This window comes from Manacus candei, unplaced genomic scaffold (genome assembly GCF_025592945.1).
Source record: "Manacus candei isolate 608988 ecotype Guabito, Panama unplaced genomic scaffold, ASM2559294v1 h1tg000041l, whole genome shotgun sequence".
In the NCBI taxonomy this organism is placed as follows: domain Eukaryota; kingdom Metazoa; phylum Chordata; class Aves; order Passeriformes; family Pipridae; genus Manacus; species Manacus candei.
In genome coordinates, this window is record NW_026138089.1 from 7,547,804 (window position 1) to 7,574,387 (window position 26,584).

The 26,584-nt window shown below is 38.7% G+C and overlaps 1 protein-coding gene across 7 annotated transcripts in view; it reads right to left on the bottom strand.

Moving 5' to 3' along the window:
- GLRA2 (glycine receptor alpha 2) overlaps positions 1–26,584 on the bottom strand; it is a 128,451-nt gene that overhangs the window by 85,452 nt on the left and 16,415 nt on the right. For 4 of the 7 annotated variants that reach the window (XM_051794967.1, XM_051794965.1, XM_051794963.1 and 1 more), the window contains exons 3-4: positions 18,066–18,133; positions 10,962–11,185 (exon numbers count right to left, since the gene is read on the bottom strand). In XM_051794967.1, coding sequence (XP_051650927.1) covers positions 10,962–11,185; positions 18,066–18,133 — 292 coding nt within the window. Of the gene's footprint in view, positions 1–10,961; positions 11,186–17,901; positions 17,970–18,065; positions 18,134–26,584 lie in introns of all 7 variants that reach the window. The other 3 variants (XM_051794966.1, XM_051794964.1, XM_051794968.1) reach the window with 2 other exon arrangements.

A 26,584-nucleotide genomic window follows, 5' to 3' on the forward strand; every position in this document is an offset into this window, starting at 1 on the left:
CTACATGACACAGAGTCCAGACTCTTCCCTTTGTATCCTGGTCTGTCCTCATACACTTTTCCCCTACTTTTCCTGTTGCCCAGTTCCTGTCAAATGTCACTCCTACCTCTCTTCAGGGTATTAAGTCTCAAGGCCAGTCTGCCCTTTGACAACTAACTCCCAAAGCAGTAGAGGGTAAGGATTTTGTGTAGAAAAAAAAAGGAATAAATTCAGTAGGAATAAAATGTTTGTAAATAGACTGTTCTCAAGATGATTTCCAATCTCATTCTTTCACTTGTGGGTTTTGAAGGCTGGGGCTCACCACCACCACAGCACTTCTCTGATTATCTCACAGTGCTACAAAAATGCTTCAGAGTACTACACAGACAGACTACTTGTGAATGGTCCACAACAAATCTGAAATAATGAACTGCTAGTACCATATTCAAGTCTTAGGGAATTGGGTTTACACATTACATAATCCAAGAATACATTTTTATATAAATTTAGGAGAATATGTAATTTTAACTGAGACTTGACATATTGCCCTTAGGGAGGCGGTGGTCCTTCATCCTTGAGATGTGCCCTGCCCATCGCAGCTGTGTTCTCAGCAACATGGCCTCAATACTTGTGACTGCTGCTTGTTCTAGAACAGATGTATTGGTCACATAATCTGACCAGTGGATGTTTAGGATTGTACAAAGGCAGCGTTGATGGTGAACTTGCCACCGGCTGCCGCATGAGAGGAGCCCCAAAGAGGAGATACAAGGACTCCCTGAAACAACATCTCAGCCTTGGCCATATTGATCAACATAACTGGTCTACTCTGGCCTCCAATCGGGAGCTCTGGAGACACACCATCTATAACGCTGCTGATGCTGTTGAGAAAGCACGCAGGATCACTCTCGAGGAGAAAAGACAATGCAGAAAGAATCGCGCCTTGCAGAATATACCACCTAAGGAGTCTTTCTGCTGTGCCTTTTGCAACCGGTCGTGCCTATGTCGTATTGACCTTTTTAGCCACCAGCGTGGTTGTAACAAACGTGGGTAGAGCCCTTCCCAAATCTTCATTCGCAAGCCCAGCCATGACGGACTGACATATTGCCCAGTCTGCAGCGACTGTTAGACTGTATTCTAATCCACTTCTTCACAAACACCTATCACATCACAGCCTGATGTGCTGCAACACACCCAAAACTTCCCTTGATCTAGGTGACTTCTCACCCCAGAGGAGGACACTGATCCTACATGAGAAATGCCCCATGGATCACAATACAAGGTATCTGATGACAGGGGAATATCCTTTTCATTAGTTATCCTGCAAGAGTGGTTGTCTGTGACTGGGCTACAGAACAACAGCCTCCTCACAGAGTTTTTTCTAACGATAAATAACTGGGATCAGTCTTATTAAGTATAGAAATACTGTTGGGAATTTAAATAGTCATAGAGATAAGAGTAAAAATCCCTTCTCTACACAAAAAAACCCCCATGATTATCTCCTCACTAGCGTGAAAAGCAATAAATGCCTCACCATGAGTAGGCATGGTGTCAAAAATAACATTTTGTTTCTATTCTTATCCCTTCATTCTTCCACACTACACCCATCTGCACCTCAGCTGCTGGGACAAGGAGATTTCACAATCTAGGACATTATGTTTCAAATACCAGAACATAAATAGCACATGCATGATCACTGCTGGCATTGGCTATGTGCCATTTTTATGAAAAGACTTATACCTGTACAAACCCCCCCGTGCTGGATTTAGTGAGACAAGTAGGATTTTTTTCCCAGTATTGCTAAATCTAAAGATGTTATCATAAATTGCAAGTTTGCTGGTATTTTTCTTAAAGCTCTAAGCTGACAATAAAGATAAAAATACTTTTAGTGGTACATTTTTTCTTTGAAAGATTAAATCCCTGATACTTGTAGCTGCTGAAAAAAACCATAAAAATATTACCTAAGCAAAAGCAGACAAAGTTCCCCACTAAACTGGCAGGGGAGATGAAGTTGCACAGCAACCATGACAGCATTGCATGACACAGGAGCAAATGCCATTCAGGCTAGTGGCACTGAAACAGGGAGGAGAATCTAAAATCTCCTTATAGTCTTCCCAGCCCCCTCTCTTGGGTGATCTGTGCCTGAGAGAAGGGCACACACACTGTTCATATATCAGAAGGCAAAAAAAAAATTAAAATTCCCAGTGGTATTCTTCTTTTAAAGGGCTTTTCATTTTGTAGTCCATCTCATTATTTTTTCAGGGACCTGACTCATCGTTTTGAATGTCAATTCTGGTAATTTTCACAGTCTACAGGCTTTGTCCTGTTAAATAGAACAGTCAAACTGACTGCTTTTCCCCTTTTTCTTGAGGAGTCCTGGAATTCCTCTTTAATATTTGTCATGTTCTGCAGCTTCATTTCTGTCAGATGGGAACAGGCTGAAGTCGAGCTTAGAGGAGACACGGAGCCTTCTCTGCTATGGCTAAATGTGAGCTACAGACTGGAGTTTCATGCACTGCTGTTTCCGAGCGTGGTCTCCCTCCCTCCAGTGCTTTGCTTTGCTTCATGTACTGCTTAACAACACAGGAGCTGGCAGAGAGCAGGGTGGTGGATTTCTCATTACAGGCATCCCACTTCTCATTGTAATGCAATCACTGTCTGCAGATACACAAAGACAGCACATGAGCTGCCAGCAAATGATTTTCCAATTATTGCTCAAACAAATCTATGAAATTAAATTCAAGTATGATTGCATGTAACAGTTAAATTCTGTAACCACCTGTTCCTTTCCATGAAGAACAGTATTTCATCTCTCCTTTCTCCTCTGTCATTTTCTATCTAGTTTTCCTGCAGTGTGTGCTTAGTATGGTATTGCTTTCTTCCTGGCATTATAACATCTCTGTTCGAAGCCACATATTGCAATTCAATTGGCAAAAGACCTTCAGCCCTGGAACCATGTTCTAGGAAAACATGCTTTTTTGTACCATTTAGAAAGGGTTCCTGCATCTGCATTATTTTACACCTAACCTTTAACTGCTCCAGTGCAAGTTCAACAGGTAAATGAAGTGATTGATCACCAGCAGTCAAGGACAGGCATTGCCAATACCCATAAGGAGAGCCAGTGCAGACATGTGCTTGGCTATGCAACTGTCCCATTGGCATCCAGAAGTAACCACCTGCCAATATTTTTTGATCCTGCCAGCCAAGAACAACTTCACATGTACAAATTGGTCTCCAGCAGCATTTTTCACTTTTTTACTTAGAACAAAGTCTTCCTTTTTATTTGAGATTCAGGAATATAGGGCTATAAAAGTGACATCTTGGGCCATAAACTCTGATCATCTGCTACCCTCCATAGTCACATCATCTCATCCCCTTCAAAATTATCAAAGTTCATTTAATGGTATCTAGTGTGTGGGCGTCCTCATGTCTGTTGGAATATTGTTCTAGGAATTCAAGGTGTATACAGCTGTAAACTTTATAACTTCCTCTTTAAGCTTACTTATGACCAGTTCAGAGCCATTTGTTCTCCTAGCAGCATTGTCCTTCAGTCTATGGAACTCTCCTCTTGTGTTTGTATTTACCTCACCTCCAGAGCTCTTATGTGTCAGCTGGAGATGTGCATGGCATGAGAGGAAGAAGTAAGGCACTACATGCTCAGATATAATGTCCATATCCCTGCTTTGCTTTAAATACCTTATGAAGTGAAAAAACAACTAATTTTGTGTCATTAAAATGTAAATTATTCTTTCCTTAAGCAGCATGATTAATGGGGTTTTCACAATAGCTGTGTTAGTTGCATAACAAAGTACCCATATTAGGCTTTATTATTTATTTAGTAGATTTCATTTTTTGTTATTAAAACCAAGTACTTTAGATACAACAGGAAAGCAAAGATATTAGAAAGCCAGCCCTAGATCCTCAGATTGAATTTGAAGATTGGGAGGGAATGAGAAAGATGAGAGTGGGTGATGCAGTTAAGAGAGTGTTAGGAAACAATCCCAAAGGATGAGAAGAATCTGAGCCTATTTAATTAAAAGACCCTGCAAGGAAGGGGAGTGGAGCTGGAAGGAGAGGCAGGAATAAGGGAAAGAAGGAAAGAAAAAGGAAGGGTGAAAAGCAAGCAGCTAATGATAATCCAAAGACATTGGGTTCAGCCATAATGAGAATGGCTGCTTCTCTCACAAAAAGCTGTAATTTTTTGGCCTCTGAAACCATTGTTATTATTGTAATCATGCCCGTGGAAAGACAAATTTGTCAAGTTCACTGGATTCACATAGCATACAGCCACAATTTGGGAAGTCACTGTGACCCAGTAACATCGTGCAGTCTAATAAAGTTTAGTGATTGTAGTACTATAAGACCTCTGCCTACTGTAGCTAATAGCTGTTAAAGTTTTTTTAGATATGTTCTCTATTTCAGTTAGCATTTCTGCATTGATGTTTTGGTTTGTTTTAAATGTGGAAAATTTACTTTGAGGTATATGAGGTATGCTTTGTGGTTTATTTTATGCTTCTGGAAAGTCAGGGCAGTTAGCATGGGATAGTGTGAAGTTTTGCCAATGCAAGAACTAAATAGTTTTCAAGGAAAATACCCTGTGCTGATTGACATTAACTTCCAAGGGAAAATCTCCACTTTGTCAATACCAGCATTATTCTGATAGGACCTGAGGTAATAAATATGATTGTGTGAGGTCAGAGTTTAATAAGTAAACAGCTGTGTCAGTAACGATAAACATCTCTCTGCTCCCACCTCTGCTAATCTGTCACATGGAAAGACAATGCTGCTAGTGAAGTCCAAATCCTCTTAAATCCCAACATTAGATTGTAAAATAAAATTGAAGTCATCAAATTAAAGCAGAGAATGCACAGAGCTGTAGAACGTAACATTTTCTACCACTCTGCTAAGCTAGACTGTGCCATGACATGGATGTTTTAGAAAACCTACGCCTAACTTCAGCGTAACATGGCAACATATTCTGCAGTAGCCACACAAAAAATCCAAGATCTGATCTTATTTAAAAAAAACATATTTCAGAAGGATAGTGAACTTTTTGCCATATGAGTAGTCTGCTGTAGAAGGACTAGCAGTGCTACCTATGTATTTCCCTGATCTGCTTTTCTTTCCCATAGAGCAAAAAATATGGGTAGAGAGGAGACTATGAAACACGGAAGTTTCACTCAGAAAAGCTGCATTATAAAAGTGCTATAGATTTCTTCTGATTATTTACATGATGGACATGGTAGTCATAACTCCTAATATAACACAAAGTGGTGTGTGGGGTCATGGGGGTGCAGGAGGGAGTTGACTCAGTGCTCTCTCCCTGAGCACTATGGCCACACTAGGAACAGCTGATTTTGGAAACTCCTGAGTAAGGCAGCTGGTGTGGGAGGTGGTGTTGCAAATAAATGTGCTGTTTGCACAGATACTTCCCTTGGCTTGCATAAGCAGATGAGGGCTTTTGGATGGGCCAACTCACCCTGTCAGCTAATTGTTGCTGAAATGGAGTGGCTAGTAATCATTCCTAGAACAGCTACATAAATGGAGCAACCCAATAGCTTGAACTTTCTCTGTTTCTTGGTGCCCTACAGCAAAGAAGTGCTTTCTAGTAGACACTCTGTCCTCGTCCATAGTAACATTTACAATTAAAACTAGGTCAGTTGTTGAAACCGTGACGAACTAATTGTCTGTGTAAGTGTAACACTTCTGGCACTGTGAAGACAAACAAAGACAGAAAAACGGATATTTTGAAAGACTTGAGAAAATTATTCTTACGTAATTCATTGCTCTTTGAACAAGAATAGCAAAAATAGGAGAAGAAATGTAATTTGTGAATTTTCTCATATTTTAAAAATATGTAGTAATAATCTGCTTTGTAACTATTTCTGGCTAAATACACTGGCATCACAATTCAGAGCACAGCTCTACAACCTTATTAGGCAACTGGGAGTGTTTTCTGGAGCAGGAGGTAAAAAAAAAAATCATTACAATGCCTTTACCTTCCTGACCAATATATTCTAGGTTCAGTGCCATGGATCAACATTACAGTTGATTTATATCACCTTCTGAATCAATCTCATATGGCTGAGATGCACTGAAAATATTAAAAAGAGAAGGAGGCAATTAATGCAGAAAAAAAGTACACAAACCTTAAATAAAACCACTTTCTATCACTTTGCTAAAATAAGCTTTCAGGCAGATGCTAATATTCCAAGCTGGCTGACAGCCTGAAATGAATTTGTGGGAATCAGGTACCACAAATGGGTGGCTTGGAGAGAATGTGAAGCCTCCTGTGAGTTTATTTAGCATTTTCTTGATGTCTCAGGTGTCCTCAATGGGCCAGAGCAGATATGATCATTGTCCCTGGAACATAAAACCAGTGCAGTGGTGTATGTGATGCAAAATACAGGTGTCATACAGAATGTGAGTGCCTAGAACAGGATTCTTAGTATCATCACACAGTGCTGCCACACTTTCCAAGTGCATAAGCCCCGTCAAAATCCATGCAGAGATCAGTCAAGGGTTGGGAGTGGATGAGTCACAAGTATCTAGAGGGTGACATTATGTAGATTACGATTTTAGCTCTCATTGTTTTTTTCTGCATACAAAATAAACACAAACTAATTTTATTGAACGTTGCTATACAAACCCTTGGTGTTGACTGCTCCTGCAGAGTGCTTTAAAATAGAAGTTATAGCTACTTAACAGTTTGGAGAGTGCAACTGAGACTGATCTTGACTAAAGTGGAGTTGGTTGCTGAATATAACTTTCCTGTAACTGCTGACTTCTCAAAATACATGTGCCTCTAAGAGCTGTTGCTACATCTCTAGTGGCAATAGCATATATTTGTAGTACTAAGTAGTGCTGGGTTCTTCCCTCCACAAGGTTCTAGTTCTTCCTGCAGCACTCAAAGGTTTAGACCAGTTATCCAGATATAGAGACTGAGGTTTTATATAGCATGCTATCTCAGATCAAAACAAATATCAAGACAGTCATTTGAGCATGCAGAAAACATCTAAAAATGGCATTTGATTCCTAAACTTATGATTCATAGGTGGGTACATCAACCATCAACAACCCTTTTGTTTCCTGTAACAACTCCCAGAGAATTAAATGTAGATGTGGGAATCTGCAAGTATGAGCAATGTAGCTAATTATTATAAAGTAAACTATGATGGAAATCTACATCATGCCTACCATCACCAATAAATGCAGGATGGCTTATGCCTCACTGAAAGAAGGATGAAGACCCTCATGCTTACCACAGGGTGAGACAATTCCCATAGCCAAGCACTGCAGTAGAGGTAACACACAGGGCAGACCCTCACTCACCTTTTAATGACTTATCTGAGCACCCATATCCTACATCAAATGTCTTGTTTTAGTAAAATATGGACCCTGAGCTGTAGTTCCAGGTGACCTTCCAAACTGTGTTCACAAAGGGCAAGTTTGGCCTCAGAGCATTCAACAGCACAAAGTAGAGTCTCTTGCGTGGTGTATTTCCATGTTCTCAGTGCAGTATATAGGGAAGAGGGATGTCATTCCCATATAATACATGCACTTTGCTTCTTCCCCATTATTTACCAGGAGCAGTTCTATCTCATTTTATGCACAGAATGGTTTGTATTTATGAGAGATTAACCTGATCTTGATTTTATTAAATTTGGAAATATGACAAAACAATCGACACTGCAACATCTCAGACGTGTTTGTGAAGTGCTTTAAACACTTAAAGCACACTAAATGCTAAATGTTAAATATCATGATGGTAGGCAAAGTGCTATTGGTGCAGTAGTGAAAATGGTAGTTGTAGAACATTCCTAATATGCTGACCATATCTAATATGCTGAAACCAATCACTAAATTATTCTTGTTTACACATAGCATAACTGACATAACACAGATGTATCTAGCCCAGTATCTAGAGAACAAAGACAAGTTTTTCTAATTCCTTCTGATTTCAAGTTTCCATACTTTGGAAGTTTTCTTTAAAGTGCTAAAAAATTATATGCCATGTTACAGGTGCCAGGTAAGACTGTTACTCTGTTACACACAAATGAGAAGCAATGAGCTTTGCTTAGTGCTCTGTTGCAATATTGCTTACTCTGCTTCCAATTAATTTGCATTTAGGTGTGGGAACTTTACAAATGTGATATAGCAGCTCAAAATATTACTTTTGCCGCATGGGCAAATGTCAGGAAAATTATCCATCTGCATTCACAACAGCACCCAACTCCACTCTTTCCTCCAGTAAGATGGTGTCTGATGTCATTCAAACAAACATATACATTCATTTCTTTCTCAGGGTGAAACAGAAAATATTTGTAAGTGACAGCATATGTATCACTCTGCTAGTGCTAGTTCCATTCTTGTATCCCATTATTTTTCTCAAACTGTTCAGGTACAGCAGTTTAAAACCTTGCTCAGTAACCATTTGCTTTCCACCTCACTCAATTCATCCAAATATTACTGGGCTCTTATCAAGAAATTTCCACAAGAATTATGTAAATGGAGGAAGTACTATCCTAATACTTATTTATTTAACATCCCAAAGAACACAGTTATCCTGAGCCTAGATCAATAATAATTCCTCTAATGAAAATGTGGTCACAAACAGAATGCCCCATCAGAAACAACTGCCTTCAAATCTAATCTGCTTTACAGATGAGTAAATTCACTAAACAACCTGTTAAACAAATACAGTCATGTTTACTTTCTGCAGTGCTAGAAAGGCAAAAGCCAAGAAGCATTCCTAGGAACAAAGAACAAATAAGAAGCAGTAATTAGTTAATTTTGAACAATCATAAGAGCAATAATAGAGCGTTTTGCATCTTTGGCTACCTATATTCAGCAATTATCTCAGACAACTGCAAGAGAAGTGTAGGGAACAGAACAAAGGTCTTTATGTAACCTTTGTCGACCTCACCAAGGCTTTTGATACTGTGAGCAGAAAAGGTCTGTGGCAGATTTTGGAACATTTAGGTTGTCCCCCCAAGTTCCTTAAAATGATCATTTCACTCCATGAGGATCAGCACGGCCAAGTTAGATATGGCAACACACTTTCTGAGCCCTTTTTAATTAAGAATGGTGTGAAACAAGGCTGCGTTCTCACTCCTACCCTATTCACAGTCTTTTTCAGCATGATGCTCCAAAGGGCCACAGCAGACCTCGATGATCAGGACGGTATCTACATTTGATATCATACTGATGGAAGTCTATTCAACCTCAGGCGACTGAAGGCCCACACCAAGACCTTAAACCATCTTGTCCGGGAGCTGCTTTATGCTGATGATGCCGCCCTTGTTGCCCACACAGAAGCAGCTCTGCAGCGTTTAACATCCTGCTTTGCAGATGCTGCTGAGCTCTTTGGGCTGGAAGTCAGCTTAAAGAAGACAGAGGTCCTCCATCAACCCGCACCTCAGGAAGTCCCCCATCATCCCCACATCACCATCAGCCAATCAGAGCTCAAATCAGTCCAGCAATTTAATTACCTGGGTAGCCTCATCTCCTCGGATGGTAAGATTGACGGAGAGATAGACAACAGGTTAGCAAAGGTATATAGTGCTTTTGGAAAACTGCACAAAAGAGTTTGGCGTAGTAAACACTTGAAGAAAAGTACTAAGATCAGTGTTTACAGAGCCATAGTGCTGTCTACTCTCTTGTATGGTTCCAAATCATGGGTCATCTACCGCCACCACCTGCGTCTCCTAGAGCGCTTCCATCAACGCTGCCTCCGAACAATCTTAAACATCCACTGGTCAGATTATGTGACCAATACATCTGTTCTAGAACAAGCAGCAGTCACATGTTGATGAGAACACAGCTGCGCTGGGCAGGGCACATCTCCAGGATGAAGGACCACCGCCTCCCTAAGATCTTGCTTTATGCTGAACTTGCCACCGGCTACTGCAAGAGAGGAGCCCCGAAGAGGAGATACAAGGACTCCCTGAAACAACATCTCAGCCTTGGCCATATTGATCACCATAACTGGTCTACTCTGGCCTCCAATCGGGAGGCCTGGAGACACACCATCTATAACACTGCTGTCTCCTTTGAGAACACACGCCGGATCACTCTCAAGGAGAAAAGGCAATGTAGAAAGAACCGTGTCTTGCAGAATACACCATCTAAGGAGTCTTTCTACTCTGCCTTTTGCAATCGGATATGTCTGTCTCGTATTGGCCTCATAAGCCACCAGCGTGCCTGTTACACCAGTGTGTAACAAATGTGGATAGAGCCTTCCCAAATCTTCGTTCGCGAAGCCCAGCCATGATTCAGCAAATTAGCGTCTCACCGTAAGCTGAATGTCAAATAAATACTGCAGACTGTTTGCTGTTGTTTATGCCTGTGGAATACAACTCTGTTTCTCTGAATATTTCCCATTTCATCAGGTCATATCAAATCATATTTTGTCAGTGTTTATTAATTCAGCCTTAATCTAGTCACATGACACACACTTCAATGCACTTAGTTTAAAAAAAAAACACACCACTTTCCATAATTTCAGTTATTTTTAAATGTGAATAGGTACAAACAATTAGCCAGTGAATAGATACAAACAATGCGCATCAAATCTATTGCATTCAAGCATGTTTTTAAAGTGTTGAGCAGTCATTTAAAATACTATTTCCCTTTACTTTTAAATTGCAACCTACAGACTACAGAGTTGATTTCCTCTCTTTGTAAGAGTAGTGACTTGAGCTAACACTAATGGGAATTATTCAGGCATATCATTAAAGTTCTAGACAGCCTCAAGTTTTCAACAAGACTAAGAAGTACCGCTGTGCCACTTACAGACTATTTTGCGAAAAGTAAAAGCTTAGCAAAGGAACATGGGCAAATTTTCCTTCCACCCTAATATGATTAAGTCTCATTTAAGTTGTACACATGGGAATACAAAAAATTAAATATGTACATTTAATCCAGAAAAACAGGGAGGAGAAAGAAGGGGATGAAGAGAAAAAAAGTAAATTTAATTGGTTTACCTGATACTGTACAACACTTTTCCAGTTTTAGAAATCCTCAGCAACTTGTTGTCTGTTGTGACATCATGGAAATTTGCTCCCTTCTCATTGGCAAAGAATAAATCTGGCTTCCAAATTGAGTCCAACATAGAGGGATCCAAATCCAGGGAATCATCAGGATATTCGCTGTAAGCCAGACGTGAGTCATTCCACTGCTGTCTCAAAAAAATGTTCACTCTGTAGTCCTACAGAAATGCCATGTAAAAAGGTTACTAAGCCATCAAAACTGGAAGCCTGCTTTAGCTTTCTTTATGCTTTTAGATTTACCACAGTACCAGGATTACAGCAAACATTTGTGTTATCCTTTGAACATTAGAGCTGTCATTTGAAAATAAAGTTGTCAAAATGCTGTACTAAACCAACAGGTACATTTTCCAAATCAAAATTCCTTTAGTGAGTAGAAAAACATTAACTGCAACCTCCAATATCAAATATAACCCTCTTTCAAATTCTATGAATTAACTCAGAGGTGCTTAGAAAGTCAAAAAGCATTGCAGCTAGATATATACAATTTCAACAAATATTCTGTGAAACTAGCAATTTAAATAAATTGCTTCCAATATGCAAATCAATTATGTCTAATGTACTCATGAATAGCTGCTAATTCCAGTGAAGCCAAAATTGTATAGAAGAAATTAAATCAGTACTTCTTATTTACTATTTGTTTGCTTTTTCTATCTACTGTATGCTTTTCTCTCTATGTTTCTTCATTTACTCCTCCCTCTCTACATCCCATTAAAATTGGCCTAAATGTATTCTTCTGCTCAGTGGTCTGCCAGTCACAACTGGGAAAGGCAGAAATTATTTAGAGGTTTATATAGAATGAACACTAACACTGTCAAGAATTGGTTATTAACAGGGAGTGTGTAAAGAGTATTTAGGGGCTAAACTCTCTGGAGGGAATGGAAAGAAGTAGATGCTTATTCTCCTTATCCCAAATTTCCAAAGTCATCTCCCCCAGTTTTCTTTGCTTTCATAGCATATTTACCTGAAATTACTATTTTTAATTTGCTTGCGAACACCCTCTTAGAAATACATCTACTCTTTCTCTAAAAATAAAATCTTTATTAATATTGATTATATTATCTGAAGGAATATTTAATCAAATAACTCTCTTGACAGTACAAAGCACTCACATTCAGGATTTGCTTTATGGTAACCGCAGTGCACTAAAATGGCAGCACTCTGCTTTTGACTTGGAAAATGTATGAGCTGACCTGGGTTTAGTTAAGTAACTGAACTGCATAGTCTAAAGAACTTATTATTCTTGAAATGTAGATAAATATTCTCACTCTGATTGGAGCAGCAGCTTGTCCTATATGCAGACTCTGTGAACAAGCCCTTCCAAGCTTCAGCTTTCCCACCCTTTGCCCAGTAGGGTGGTAGGGAGGTGTGCTGCTGCCCTGATAGAACACTTCTGACATCCAAACTAATGCAGTTTTTTAACCCAACGGTTGATGTTTTACAATCTTGCTATGAGTATGACTTTTTTTCCTTTTTTCTTTTCATTTTCATTTTGTTGTTTTGCATAGATGTGAATCAAAACAGGAATGTCTACTAATCAAAGCAAGACAGACCTGAGAGTGGTCTCAAGAATAGCCTGTTTATTAAAGATACTTACAAAAGCCCATATTGCACTTTTTATGATGGTCTTGTTTCAGATACTTAAAGATCAAATAGCTACTTGCAGTTCTGAGCTTATAAAATGTCATCACATCTTGTAAGGATGCACTATCCATAAGCACACTATTCCTTATTTCCCAGTCTTAGAAATTGAGTGTCTTATGTTTCTAATGTGTCTTTAAATTTATATGTGTCTTTATATGTGTCTTAAACTTTATATGGGACAGCTTAGTCATAAATCCAGGAAAGCACTTGATTTTGATTCTGCAGAAAAGAAGGCAGGAGCTGTCATCAGCAACTGCTGATAGAATAAAACTTCTACAACTAGTTGCGCAACTGCCTTTAATTTTTCTTTGTAATAAGATATATAATGAAGCCTATGGAAAGCACAGGGATTTTTTCCCCCATGATACAGAAATCATAAATAAGTCAAATCAGTAAATTATACAGAAATATATGATAAAATGAACCTCCATGGTTGGTGATTTAGATAATAAAAAGAAGTCTAAAAAATCTTTGTTCATAGAAGAGCTTGCATACGATGATATATATTATACCAAAATCATGAATAATGCCAATTGGATTAAATTACATTTTTCAATATGTCACTTCATAAATATCAGAGCCATCACACCGATGCTTTCCTTCTGCAAGCCTTGTTAAAAACAAAACAGAACTGAAACCGTTGTTTATGTCTGATAGGTTTTACATATATATGTATATATATTTTTTAATGAGAAATAAAAATGGAAATATAAGATACACATCATAAAAACGGCATTATTTTTCCCTCCTATGCTTTCAGTACGAGCAGTTGAGAGGGATGTGTGTTTACACACACAGACCTAATCATGTGCAGAATTTTGAATTTACTTTTCCTGTGCTAACATTGTAACTGTCTTTTGAAGTAAAATTCTCTGGAGAATGGTAGAACAACACGGGGCTGAGGCAGACTACAGTGTGTATTTTGCAAGTTCCTGAGGGTAGAAGTGGGTGGACTGTAGTAATGCACTCCTACACAACCAGGAGTACACCTGCTCTACAAATTCTTTCTGACAGCACCACCACTCTGAACAAGGAGTGTGGACCTAAAGATTCCATCTCAGTTGCAACACCAATGCTAGCAATAGCTTAAGGCAACTCAGATAAACAGCTTTCCTCTGTTCTCAAGCCATAAGGTCAGAGTAATACAAACATACTGAAAGAATATTAATCTGATTAGTTTCAGTAGCTTTATCTGAAGATTTAGGGACTTAATCCAGAGATGTACTTAGTTTATGTTATAAGAATGTAGACAGAAATCATCTTTCAGCAAATCCAAATCCAGATCCACTGCCCAGAGGTTCAGCAAAGCTCTGGATTCCTTTGTTCTCAGGCACTGCTATGGCAAGGGCAGTGCAGGGGAACCCTCCTCCCTCTTCAGTGCTACTTTCTGTTTCTGAACTGACACTTATCTTAGATCTTAGCTTTCCTCCCATCTTCCCCTCCAACAGCACTGATTTCCCAGAAGTTGAGTCAGGTGTCTGAGACAAACAGCCGACTTAGCTGGTCTTCCATGAATTGAAGGGGCTTACCAAAAAGACTAAATAGGAATGCTAACTGAAAAGTAGTGGTTTAATGACCTATTTCAAGGCCATGCAACAGAAAAGCACTTGGTTACCTATGCACCTAAGCATTCAAGGTGTCCTCAATTACTTCAGTGGAAGCCTTTTATATATTTAAAACTATACATGCGAATTATCAGGATCTAAGAAGCTTATTTGTAATTACAGTTTAGGTTTTTTTCTAGTTGGAAGATAGTATCATACAGCCAGCCACAGCCAAGCTTTTAAAATAAAGGAATGGCAATTTTTTTCTGCTAACATAAGTATTTAAAACACAACTGGAGTTTGATGCATTCACCCCAACAGAGAACCTGCTCCATAGTGTCAGTCATTGATTATAGGGCATAATGACAACAATAATGTCCTCACAGTTAGTCATTTCTGTAATTAACAATTAGCTTGTCAATGTACAAACTCTCTTAGCTTCTCCTACAGCTGATAGCTAAAAAATCCTGGTCATTAGCAACACTGAACATCTGAATTCTTTGGGATGCTGCCCAGGCTGATGCAGATTACTCATCTGTGATACTCGACAGCAGTCATGCTGTACAGTGAATTTTCTGCTGAATACTGCATGTGTGAATGCTTCCAAAAATAGATACAGAGTTTACTGCTTTATGCAGTGAAGTTACTCAGGATCATCTTTTTCTCTTTCTCTGCAAGTTAGGACTTACATGAAAGATGAATCAATGAAGAAAATTTCCAACTATATTATTTGACTCTGGCCTTTTTTTCCCTGTTTTCATTTTGGTATAATATATATCATTCTAATATGGAAGAAAAACATTTCTTTTGCAGGAAAAAAGAAATCTATCGGGATACTGTCCCATATGTGCATTATAGAGCAGAATGACTGATATATATGCATTTCGTTTCTCTAGATCTTTGGGACTAAAACTCATGAAGAGTCTGTGGAATTCATCCATGTGAACCAGCACAAAATCCTGTTTTATTTCTGAATTAAAAGGTTTAGTTTTAGAAGAGTGTGCTGCACACTGGAGTTGTGCTGGCTTTTCACACAGGAAGGAATTTTATCCTGCTCTCTGTCTTAATCAGAAAACAGCAAATACTCTTGATAATGTTATTGAGAACCTGGCTTACTGAATTTAGTAGGTCTGGGACTGTAATCCTATTTTCCATGTTAATTTCTCCTACTGAAAGCTTCTCTAAACAAGTTTTCATCTCCCAAGTTTCCAATGAATTGCTGTAGATCGTCCAAGTTATATTCTGATAATGTCCCTTCAGTATATATACATGGTTTCACTAAGCATTCCTCTCCTCTGAGACAGGAGTGTCTCCATTGAATTTGCAATCCAGGCTTTTAAATGAATCGTTTAGTTTTATGTCAAAACCATCAAGAGCATTTTATAGGGAAAAACGATTCCTAAGAGTCAAACAAAACTTGTTATTTATCACAAGGGATGCCAACAGTTTTACCACGATTATATCTATTTCAGAAAGGCAAAGTAGATGGAACAGTAATTGATGTCTGGCTTTCAGAGTAGACTGCTAAAACTAGTCACAATAGTCATTAAAGAAGTGACAGCATTAAGAAAATCAATATCAAACCATTGAAAAGCATCATAGAGAAATCTTTCCACACTTTCAGCAGATATTATGAACAAAGCAAAATAAGAAAGCCAAGAGTCTTTGTTTTCAACTACTTGAATGTTTGGTTGTTTTCGCAAAATGTGTTAATGAACATTGGAAAGGTGCACATTAACATATTTGATAGAAGGTAAAATGCAATGAGGGGATTTAATCAAAGCAATGAAGGAGTCTAATTAATGCAATCAGCATTAGGTCGTGCAAATATTTTCATTGAATGCCATCTTGTAAAGCTAGTAACGTGCAGGATTTTTGCTACTTAATGCTATGCTGATGGCTCTGCATACTAGGACCAACAGACATGGCTGGGTAAAAAGGCTACATTCATGGCTATCTTCTCAGAATTCTTTAAACAAAGGAAAAACAATTGAAGTTTTCCAAAAATAATGAAAATGAAGTCTGTTGATAATTATGTTACACCATGATATGTTTTTTCCTTGTCATTTTTAAATTAATTTTAATTTTCTTATAAGGTGCTTTTAAAATATTACAGATAAATACTCTAAAGCATTAACTTATCTGTTTGTTTTATAGCTATGTATGTTACAAATTGTCAACTATAGTAGAGTCTTTCCCACACTATTTTAGAAAACAATCTGGCCTAGAAAAAACTTGCCTTTTATCTATAGAAAATATTAAGTAACAGGATGGGGTTTTAAATAAAATTATTTAGGAGCAGAAGTTTTATGTTTCTACATTCCTTAGGCACCACTTTCCGAAATGATGACAGGAATTACAACTGAATCTAAGTGAATATTAAATAAAATACATAAACTGGGCTAACTATCTGTTCTTCAAGGCAGGATCTATTCCATTTTATAAAAAAATAGTTCTTTGGTTTACTTCAAGTCCTTTTGTGGGTAGCAAGTTCATTTTTAGTTACAAGGATATCAGTCCTACAGGAAGCCAAGCATCTTTATTGCCTCTGGCTTCAGAAAATTCAGAAAGATCTGGATGCTGCGTAGGAATACCTAGAAAACAGTTGTGAAACTACTTCGCAATTGCTTCAAAAGTCCCATAGATATGAGCACCTAATATTTATTATGGGTTTATCACATTATGATGAGAAAGCCATCAAAAACATTTCTCTGGACTAACCCCCATAGTCAGGTGTATGTAGGCTTGAATAAACAACTGATCTTTTTTGTTCATTTTTGAAAAAGAGGATTTCAAAACTCAGAATCTTTCTAAATGGACCCAGAAGAATAGTTCTTATTTTTCTTAGCAAATATTGAAAAAAGATAATAGACTGCTAGTCTTCTAGACTAAAAAAAAATTGGACTAAAATTTTAATTTTCATTTTTTTAGCTTGATTTGGTTAATCCTAAATTAATAATTCTAAATTAAAATCATAATCTCATGCTGAAATGAAAAATAGAACTGTTTACTTTTAGATTTATCATAATTAAAACTGGCATTTTCATTTTGGTGCTTTTTTTCTTATTTTTTTTGACTGAGTGTATTCTTTGCATTCAGTCAAAATAGAAATTTCAGTCAGGTGGAATCCCGTAATTTCCTAGTACCTATTTAACCTCAAAATGCCTAAGTCTTACACCTATATGTTATAGCCATTTGATTCATGTTTTGCATTCACTTCAGTTAGTGATGCGGCTGCAATTCACAAAGATTTATCTAAGTTAACCAAGACTGTTATCTGCAGCAGCAGATAATTCAGCATGTGGTGTAAAACACACTCGAACACGGAGTACTTGGCAGGGAGCCCCACAGCTGAGCTCCAGCCATTCCTCTGTCTCTTCAGTGCTAATAAACCTGAGAAAGCAGGTTTGCAAACACTTATATTTGCTGCTATCACAGTTAGGACAGACTATGGTGGGGTTCCTATTTAGGTGCATCTGGACTTGATAGGTGAGTTTAGTAATTCATATATCTCTTATATAATTATTCTATATTTAATTTTTGTTATTTTATTTTATTATTATTATTATTCAGCTTGTAGGTTTTTAGTAGATTAATAACTTAGTCAATGTCTCCACGTCCTGAGTATCCCTATTCTACATCACATCCCACTCCTTCACAAGATGGCTTCAATGACCAGTCCCACTCACCATTGTAGTTTCTGCTATTGAACCAAAGCTGTTGATAAATATGTTGCAGGTAACATTTACAGGAGGACCTGCAAGTTGAACAATAAATAGAAAAATTGACAGGTTTTGTTCATGACATATATTAAGTATTGCTGTTCTCTTGCCAATGACATCATAGCACTTACCATTGTGGTTTCTGTGACTGATCCAAAACTGTTGATAAAAATATTGCAAGTAACGTTTACTGGAGGACCTGTGGAATGCAATAAAAATGTTGCAATATACATTGAAACAAAAGTACAGATCCCTCAGCCTCCGTACAATCTGGTACAGATGTGGCTGGAAACAAGTAGAAAGTGAGTTTTCCCAAACAGATCATGTTAATTTTGATCAAAAGAAAACTTTATCAACACTGATGTACTTAACCTAGTTTCATTGGAAGTTGTTATACAAATACACAGAACTACATCCTTGCATTTAGAGATTCACGAGAGAGTTGAGTGAGGGCTTTTTTCTTATGCACAGTACCAGCACAGAATATACTTTAGCACTGCAACCACTCCTCTTCTCCCTTCTCCCTTCCTCCAGGACTTAAAATTAAAAGATTATCTCTCCACATTTACTCCACTCTGTAGGCAAAGGCTTGCCACTGAAATTCCCAGCAAGGGCCACTTTTCACATTTGACTCCAGTCCACTGAAAATCGACTTAGACAACACTTCGTGCACCTGATCTGGAGATGTCTGGCTTGCCACAAACAGATATTTTAGCAATATGCATTCCAGCTTGACACAGCTTTCATTAAACAGCTGTTTATATTCTCTTCCCTCCCACCTCCTTCGCTGGTATTCAGCAGTCACTGATGTGTAGCAGAATGAATGGGGACTTAATATTTAATTAGTTGTCTATTAGCCTCCTTGATTTTTTAGGCGTGATGAAATAAACAGGGGTTCTCAACTGAATCAACAAGGATTAATGCTAAATGCCTGAATTTCAGTGACAAAAAAGGTGGTACAACATTGAGTACCAGTACTTTCTTCTTTCTTTTCCCCATTATGGTTTTTAATCACATAATTTTCCATATAAATAAAAAAAGTCAGTGCAGAGAATATAAATACCCACATTTAGTTTCATATTTAGATCTGAAATTGATTTAGAAAAGATGGAAACAGTACTACTTTCTTTTTTGAAAAATGGAAAGAAAAAGTAATGAGCCCACTCAAACCCAGTACATTGTCAGCTTCCTGAGTGCTAGGCCACCCACCTGCAAAGAAACAATCATGTTGGTTTTAGGAATCAAAATTCCAACAGTAATATGTTTTGAGGCTGTTAATTTCCAATGAAGTGTGTTGTTCTGCTCAGTTTTTTACAACCCTTTAAGCATGGCAATTCAGTCAGTTTTCCATGCCCATTTAGCTAGTCTGTTCCAAGTTGTGAGAGACAGTGTCAAAAGCCTTGCTAAAGCTGAGATACACACTGCTCTCCCCTTATTCATCAAGCCTTTCAAGTCCTCATAGAAGGCAATTAGCACTGTAAGGAATTATTTGCCCTTCATAAATCCATGTTGACTACCACCAGTCATCTTGAAGCCACCTGGAAATGGCTTCAAGAGATTTGCTCCAGGCTTTGAGGTAAGGCTGGCCAGCCTGTAGCTCCTGTATTCTCCTCCTTATCTCTCTTAGACATAGGCGTGACATTTTTTTAACACATAATGACTAACCTCCTCCAGTTGCCATGACCTTTCAAAGATAATTAAGAATGCAACCACCCAGCTTTCACAGCACTTTCACAGAATATTCTGAGTTGGAAGGGACCCACAAGGATCACTAAGTCCAACTCTTAAGTGAATGATCCATATGGAAATCAAACCCACAACCCTCATGTTATTAGCACCACGCTCTACTTGTGGGTGTGTCCTATGTGTTCATGTGGACTCGTCTGTGTCCAGTTTGCCTAAATGCTTTGTAGTCTAATTCTTTTCCACTGAGTTTGTATTGGTCTGGACTTTTGCATGGGTCTCCGTGGTATGGGATCCCTGAAAACTATTCTTGACAATAAAGACTGTAGTGAAGGAGGCATTGAGTGCCTTGGCATCTTCCCATGCTCTTTGTCAAGTTTTCTTTAATATCAGGGTGTTGTCTTGCAAAAGCCTTCATATGCAAGCATGAGATTTCCTGAGTGCCAGCAGAACCTGGTAAAGATGCTTAACTATGTTAGGAAAATATGCTTATATATGTTAGGAAATATGCTACCACATCACAGACTGCAGTCCAGATGTACATTGAGTAGGTACATGGTAGAGCACTGTATCTTACAAAAAAGCAAACACCTCCCTCCGTTTCCCTACTCAATTATATAATTACATAGTGTCTTTTGCTTGTGTTCTACTGGTAGGTGTGGAACAGTAACTCAGCAAACTCAGTAAAAAAAAGAGAGAAGATTACATTTGTGAATACCTGAGGAATTTGAAAATAAATAAGTCTATGGGAGCTGATTCGATGCATTCCAGAATCTTGAGGGAATTGACTGATGTACTTGCCAAATCACTCTCCATGATACTCTCCATGGCAATCACGTGAAGTTCTTGGTGACTGGAAGAAGGGAAGCATTGCATCCATTTTCAAAAAGGGGAGAATGCAGACCCTGGGAACTACTGACCTGTCAGCCTCACCTCTGTGCCTGGGAAGATCACAGAACAGATCCCTGTAGAAGCTACGCTAAAGCACACGGAGGACAGGGAGGTGATTCAGGACAGCCAGCGCGGTTTCACCAAGGACAAGTCCTGCATGACTGAAGTGGTGGCTTTCCATGGTGGAGCAACTCCATGAGTGGACAAGGGAAGGGCTACAGATGTCACCTATCTGGAGTCCTGTATGGCCTTTGATACAGTATTCTACAACATCCTTCTCTGTAAACTGGAAAGGTATGTTGGCTTTGCTCAGCCTGCAGAAGAGAAGGCTCCAGGGATACCTTATTGTGGCCTTTCAATATTTAAAGCAGGTCTGTAAGAAAGACGGGAACAAACTTTTTAGCAGGGTATGCTGCAATATAGTAAGGGGTAATGGTTTTAAACTAAAACAGACTCCATCCGATAAGATTTTCCTAATTTAATTGTTCATTTAAAATGAAAGCAGTAAACTTCTGTGAAGTATAGCCAAGGTTTGAGAACACAATCTAAAATTCTTCAAAGGCAATGGAAAACTTTAATTTGACCTTACTGCCTAAAATCTAAAAAGAGCTGACATTACCTGTAAAAAAATTAAGCAAAGTATAATTTTTAATTAAATCTTTTTCTCCGCCTAGTTTTCCTTTTGTCACCTCCAATGTAACAAGATGCCTTTCAGGGCAAATTCAAGATAATCAAAGTGATCTTTGAGTCATAAGAAAAAAGTCTGTTTCTTGAAAGGACTTAGGGAAAAAAAAAAACAAAAACAAACCAAGCCCAAACCAGCTAATGCTCAAATCAACCAGAAAGCAGATGTCTGGTATTCTGATAAACAGCTAAGATATCACTTCTGTTCCCTTCAGCTCTCTTTTCCCTGCTTCCCCAGAAGGTCAACAGGACTCTCTGATACACTGCCTTCTTGATAAACCCTGACATTATAATGTCATACACCTCCTGTGACCTCGGGACACCTAGCACTTACAGAAACTCAACACTCATCTGCTCACCATAACCACAAGAAATCTGAATATACAGAATATTCTCCTGAATTTGCTGTGTCATATTGTCTCAAATGTCCTGTACCAAAGTGTCTATGATCTTGTTGCCATCTGGCTAGAGAATGAATCCTTTCCTTGTCAGCTTCCAGAGGGGGTGAACCCATCCCAATGTACGGGAATATTTCCATATGGAGTGATGAGTGCTGAAAGAAGTACCTTTGAGTCCCATCCAGCTTCTAACTCCAGCCTTTGCTAAATATTCTCCAGTATTGATAGCACACAGCCAGAAATCCGCCTTCATTTCATACATTCTTGAAAAGATTTACTTGTACTCTCGCCCTGGAGATCATCCTAAATGCAACTAATCATATCTGTATCCTCAAGTTCATCCCAACCCTTGTATTTTTTGGTGTCGAGTTTCTAGGTTGCACCTGGCAGCCTTTTTCTCTTCACATTAATTTCAATCATATAGCTAAATTGTCCTTAGTGGGAATATTATAATCATACAAGAGATTTAAAATTATACCTGTGCACTTGCCAATTTTCTTTGATATGTGTATTTATTAAGGGATTTTGTAAGGTAAATTAAAGTACAGTACACACAGAGAACTGTGAACAAAGCAGAGAGATGCAAAAGCAAAAAAGAGATAATGAGGTAGAACCATCTTATGGAATGACAGTGAAAATATTGGCAAGATATTTACAGATCTGTGAGGAATCTTGTGTCTTTTTCTACACATAGTATTTCTTGTCTACCTTCTCCCTTTGTCCCTTGTGCCAATGCACCATCTCGGATGTTTTATTTTGTTCCATATACAGGGGAGAAAGGTGAGCCAAACTCCCCTTCTCCCCTTACTACAGATCAGGACTTTGAAAGTCTAAAATCAGTCCCGTCTGGGTGTGGAGATAGAGCAGGGATCCAGGAACAGGACCAATGGGCAAAGGGGAGAGGCAGTGATCCCACCAGGGACTGAGAATCCTGTCATCTGTGGGGCAGGGATTTCATGTCTGAGCTCAAATGAAGGAGGTGAACGAAATGTGGGTGAGGGCAGGACAAAGACCATATGCTGACCTAAACACCAGTAACACATACCTTAGGACAGCAGGGGAGGGTAGAGGGTAGATGATTTTTTAATTGCCAGTACTGGAGACAGCTGGGGGTTTAGCAACCCTTTATCCCAACCAAACTGAACAGCCTCCAACATCCAGCAGTCTTTATGAGACCTGAAACAGAGCTAACCCTATGGAGGGCTCTGCTTCTGCAGCTGCAGTACTACAGGTGCCTGAATTACCACTTCAAGACGTTGCCAATCCATCTCTTCATGGCTCTGCAGGCACATCACTGTAAGTCAGACAGCAAGGATGAATTGCTGCTGGGACACCTCAGCTGGCCATGGTCATTAGACAGGAGTAAGTTGTTCATCATCGTAGCTTCCTCCCTGCTCAGAGTGTGGCAGACAGGATAAAGACTGGAGTTATCAAAGCTGGCTCAGCCAGTCCTGTGGCCAGGGACCATGGATATTGGGCCAGGAAGAGAAAGGCGGCTTTGATGCACTGGAAAAGTTCCTCTAAGCCACAGGGATCCTCCAGAAGCAGTGCAGCTTGCACACTTGTTTGCAAGGACTTATATAATGGATAGCCCAAACCCTGATGAGAAATTTCTCAAGATTTACGGAGTTTGCTTAAGATTCTTGTAAGAAAGCAGGAGGCAGACCACAGGTAGTCTTTATTGCAAGCACCTAGGTAGGACTTCTCTCTTTCCCTATCATTCTGCCTCTGGACAAAACCAATGTTTTCATCTATTTAAATATCATCATCTCATTAGTGTGTTAACATCTTAGTCAGAGGAGGCAATATTTTTGGCATCAATACGACATAGTTACCCTAAGGCTTACAAATCACGGTGATGTTTTTTTTGTGGGGAGTGATGCCTTTCATCTATAAGGTTGTCTTTCTATGGGATTTCTGTCAAGTGCATCACCCTGACTGCCTAAGTATAATCATGTCCAGTAAACAGAGAATTCCTTCTTCTTTAGAAATGTTCAACACAATCCAATGTAGATTATTAAGCATATGTCACTTATTATTCATTGATCAAAATTGCACCTACTAAACAAACAAACAAACAAAACTTAAACATTAAAAAAAAAACCAAAAAACAACATAAGCGTAGAGTTCTCAAGAAATGTAGTAGTTGTATGGTACTTTGCACTGATGCAATTTGCTGGTAAATTCAAATAAAGACAAAATTATTGTTCTGCTTCATCAAGTTAAAACCAACATCCTCTGAAAGTTCATCTGTCATGTATAATAACTTAGCTTGCTGAGAATGCCATTTCTCCCAGTAGGAATATGGCAATGGTTTTGGTTGCTTACTGGTGCATCTAAGACTCGGAATCATATTCTGTGTAATCAATATACATTTGTGATCAACAGAATAAGGCTAAGAGTCACAAAAGCATTTACAGAACCAGAGAAAAACCTGAAGAGATCTTTAGATGCCTAAATTCTTTTTAGGACTCTCATTCCCATTGATATAACTCAGTCCAAATATCACCAAGTATCTGACAAATATATGTAAGCAACATGACTTACGACAACAGTATCTTATAGACTGGGGGAGACACAACACACCTACAGCAGGTGAGAGATGGAGGCAATGCTGAATGGAATCAGCAGGAAAGCACTACGGATAGCAAAAAGTACAATTTTTCCCTAGTTCCTGCTGCCTATTTCCAGAAGTGCACATGCAGGCACACACACAAATATAAATGAACAAAGTAACATGAACTCGTACATCAATATTTAAGCTGTTTCCCTTTCTTCCTTGAGAAGATGCACTGGAATACAGCAAGAGTACAGCCTTATGACATAACCTGGATAAAAATGGGCATGCAACATTTCAGAACTGAAAGCTCTTCCTCAGTAAAATACCACTGAGGCCTCACAAGATAAATACTCCAGTGATTGCCAGGTTCAGGTGATTACAGAAAGAGTCATAGCAAGAAAAGTCTCTGGAGTAAGTACAGCTAAAGCCATCTCTCTATATATACATTGACACAGTTTGAGCTCAAACAGTGAGTAGTCAATTTCTGAAGTGGTATGGGAGTTTTCAGCTGTGGGACTATAGCTGAATGTAACAGGAGTCATGCCGGTAAAATCCTATCAACGTTTCAAGGAAGGAGAATCCCTGCTAAGATGCACTTTTTTGTGCCTTAAAGCGCTTGTGAAAATTGTTGGATCCGCATGCTTCACATTCAGTGAATGCTTTTGTCCACAGACCCAATTCTGGAAGAGGAAGGTAAGTCTCACACTACAAAACCTCTTCAGTTCTGCATTTGGCATTACAGGGTAGTCCATATGATGTGTTCATTCTTCCCTGACTCTTTCTGCTGAGGCTGATAACAGAAACATATATTACTGTCAGCTCTGGGTTACAGTGGGATATATCCACATAGGTTATCTAATAGACACTGCACAAGAACAATTTTCAGGCACTATTTTATTTCACTTCACAAACCAGGATTTCAGAAAAAGCCCTTCAAACAGTTGACAAGTTCCTGATTTACCCAGCTAACCTGAGCTAGTCTACAAAGAATATATAGCCACAGCAGTCACAACAGATCGTATAAATGTGCTAGAGCTGGCTTTCATGTGGGTAATTTGAGGGATGGTACCAAGGTAGTCATGGCAGGCTGGAATTCACTGGAGGCCATTAACCTCAGCATGTGCTGAGCTCTGTATCCTCTCGGTGTGCAGAGCACCTCTGAGCAAATTACTTAAAAGCTAATTCAGATATTTCTACACAACTCTCAGCAATAGTTGTGACTGAGTGCAGGCAGTCCCAGAGCTAAAGTCTTCCATGTGCAAATGAGACAGTGGAAATAAATCTAAAAAACAGTGAGTCAGAAACCTTACATCTGGAAACTTCCCACTGAAACTACATTGCAAAGTTATTTACTATTTATGTCAACTTTAAAAATATTCAAATCAATGCTTTATTCTTTTATATGTCCATCAAATTCTTTTTCTTTCTCTGAGCTTTCCACCAGTCTTCCAAATCTTTCCATTCCATGTCATGACAAGCACCTCATTGCAAGGCATCTCCTTCTAAAATTTTTCTTCTTCCAATGCAATAGAGCAGTGGACAGTGTTTGGGGAAATTGAATTGTTTGCTTTTCTTCTGACATGAAAAGATCCAGGCACTTATTTCTTTTCTTATCACAAAACAGTACTCACTGAAGTGGCTCTCAGCCTCACTGCAAGGAGGTAGCAGAGAAGCTCCTCACATCTGGGCCTGAGAAACTGCTCAGTTGCTTTGCATTAAGGAAGACAGAACTCTTCACTGCTGATCAGCATATGAGCTGCAAAATGTGTGCAGAGGCCTGGGACACTCCTGAATGTGGTTAAATAAAAGATGGTATTACATCTATAGTCATAAAATCTGCACTCCAGTGTAGGGTCAGATAAACTCCTCTGGGTAATTTTATTATTAATAATGTTTCATGATGCCAGAGTAACCAACTCATCTAACAGACTGCATGGAACCATAACATAAAAAGTGTCCACTGAGAAGGTAGGAAGGACAATCTACTTAATGAAAAAAAATTATTAATAATAATATTAAAATGTATGCAACCAGTCCTGGTTTCTATTTTTAGTCAGAAATAACTGCTTCATTTTCCTTGGCATACTCACCTCAAAACATTTCTTTAAAAAGAAAGGTTGCTTTTTCCTTCTTCTCTAAATATGTCTTTGTTCCTTCCTTGTGATTCTGACCTTGTGTTGCAAAAATTAATGGAAGCTCAGTTATAAGCATCACTAGCTACAGTCTCAAATACAGGGCTTGGTCAATACCTCTCTCTGTGGCCACAGAGACGACTCAGAATTGATTTTAACTCCTTTCTTGTTCCTCTGGGCCTCAGACATTCTCTTTATTTCACAACTCTGCCAGCTTTTCCTTTACTGCCTCCATAATGTTCCTTGCTTTAGTGTCTGAAGAAAGAAAGCAGCTTGTGTGATTAACATTATGGAGCAGACAT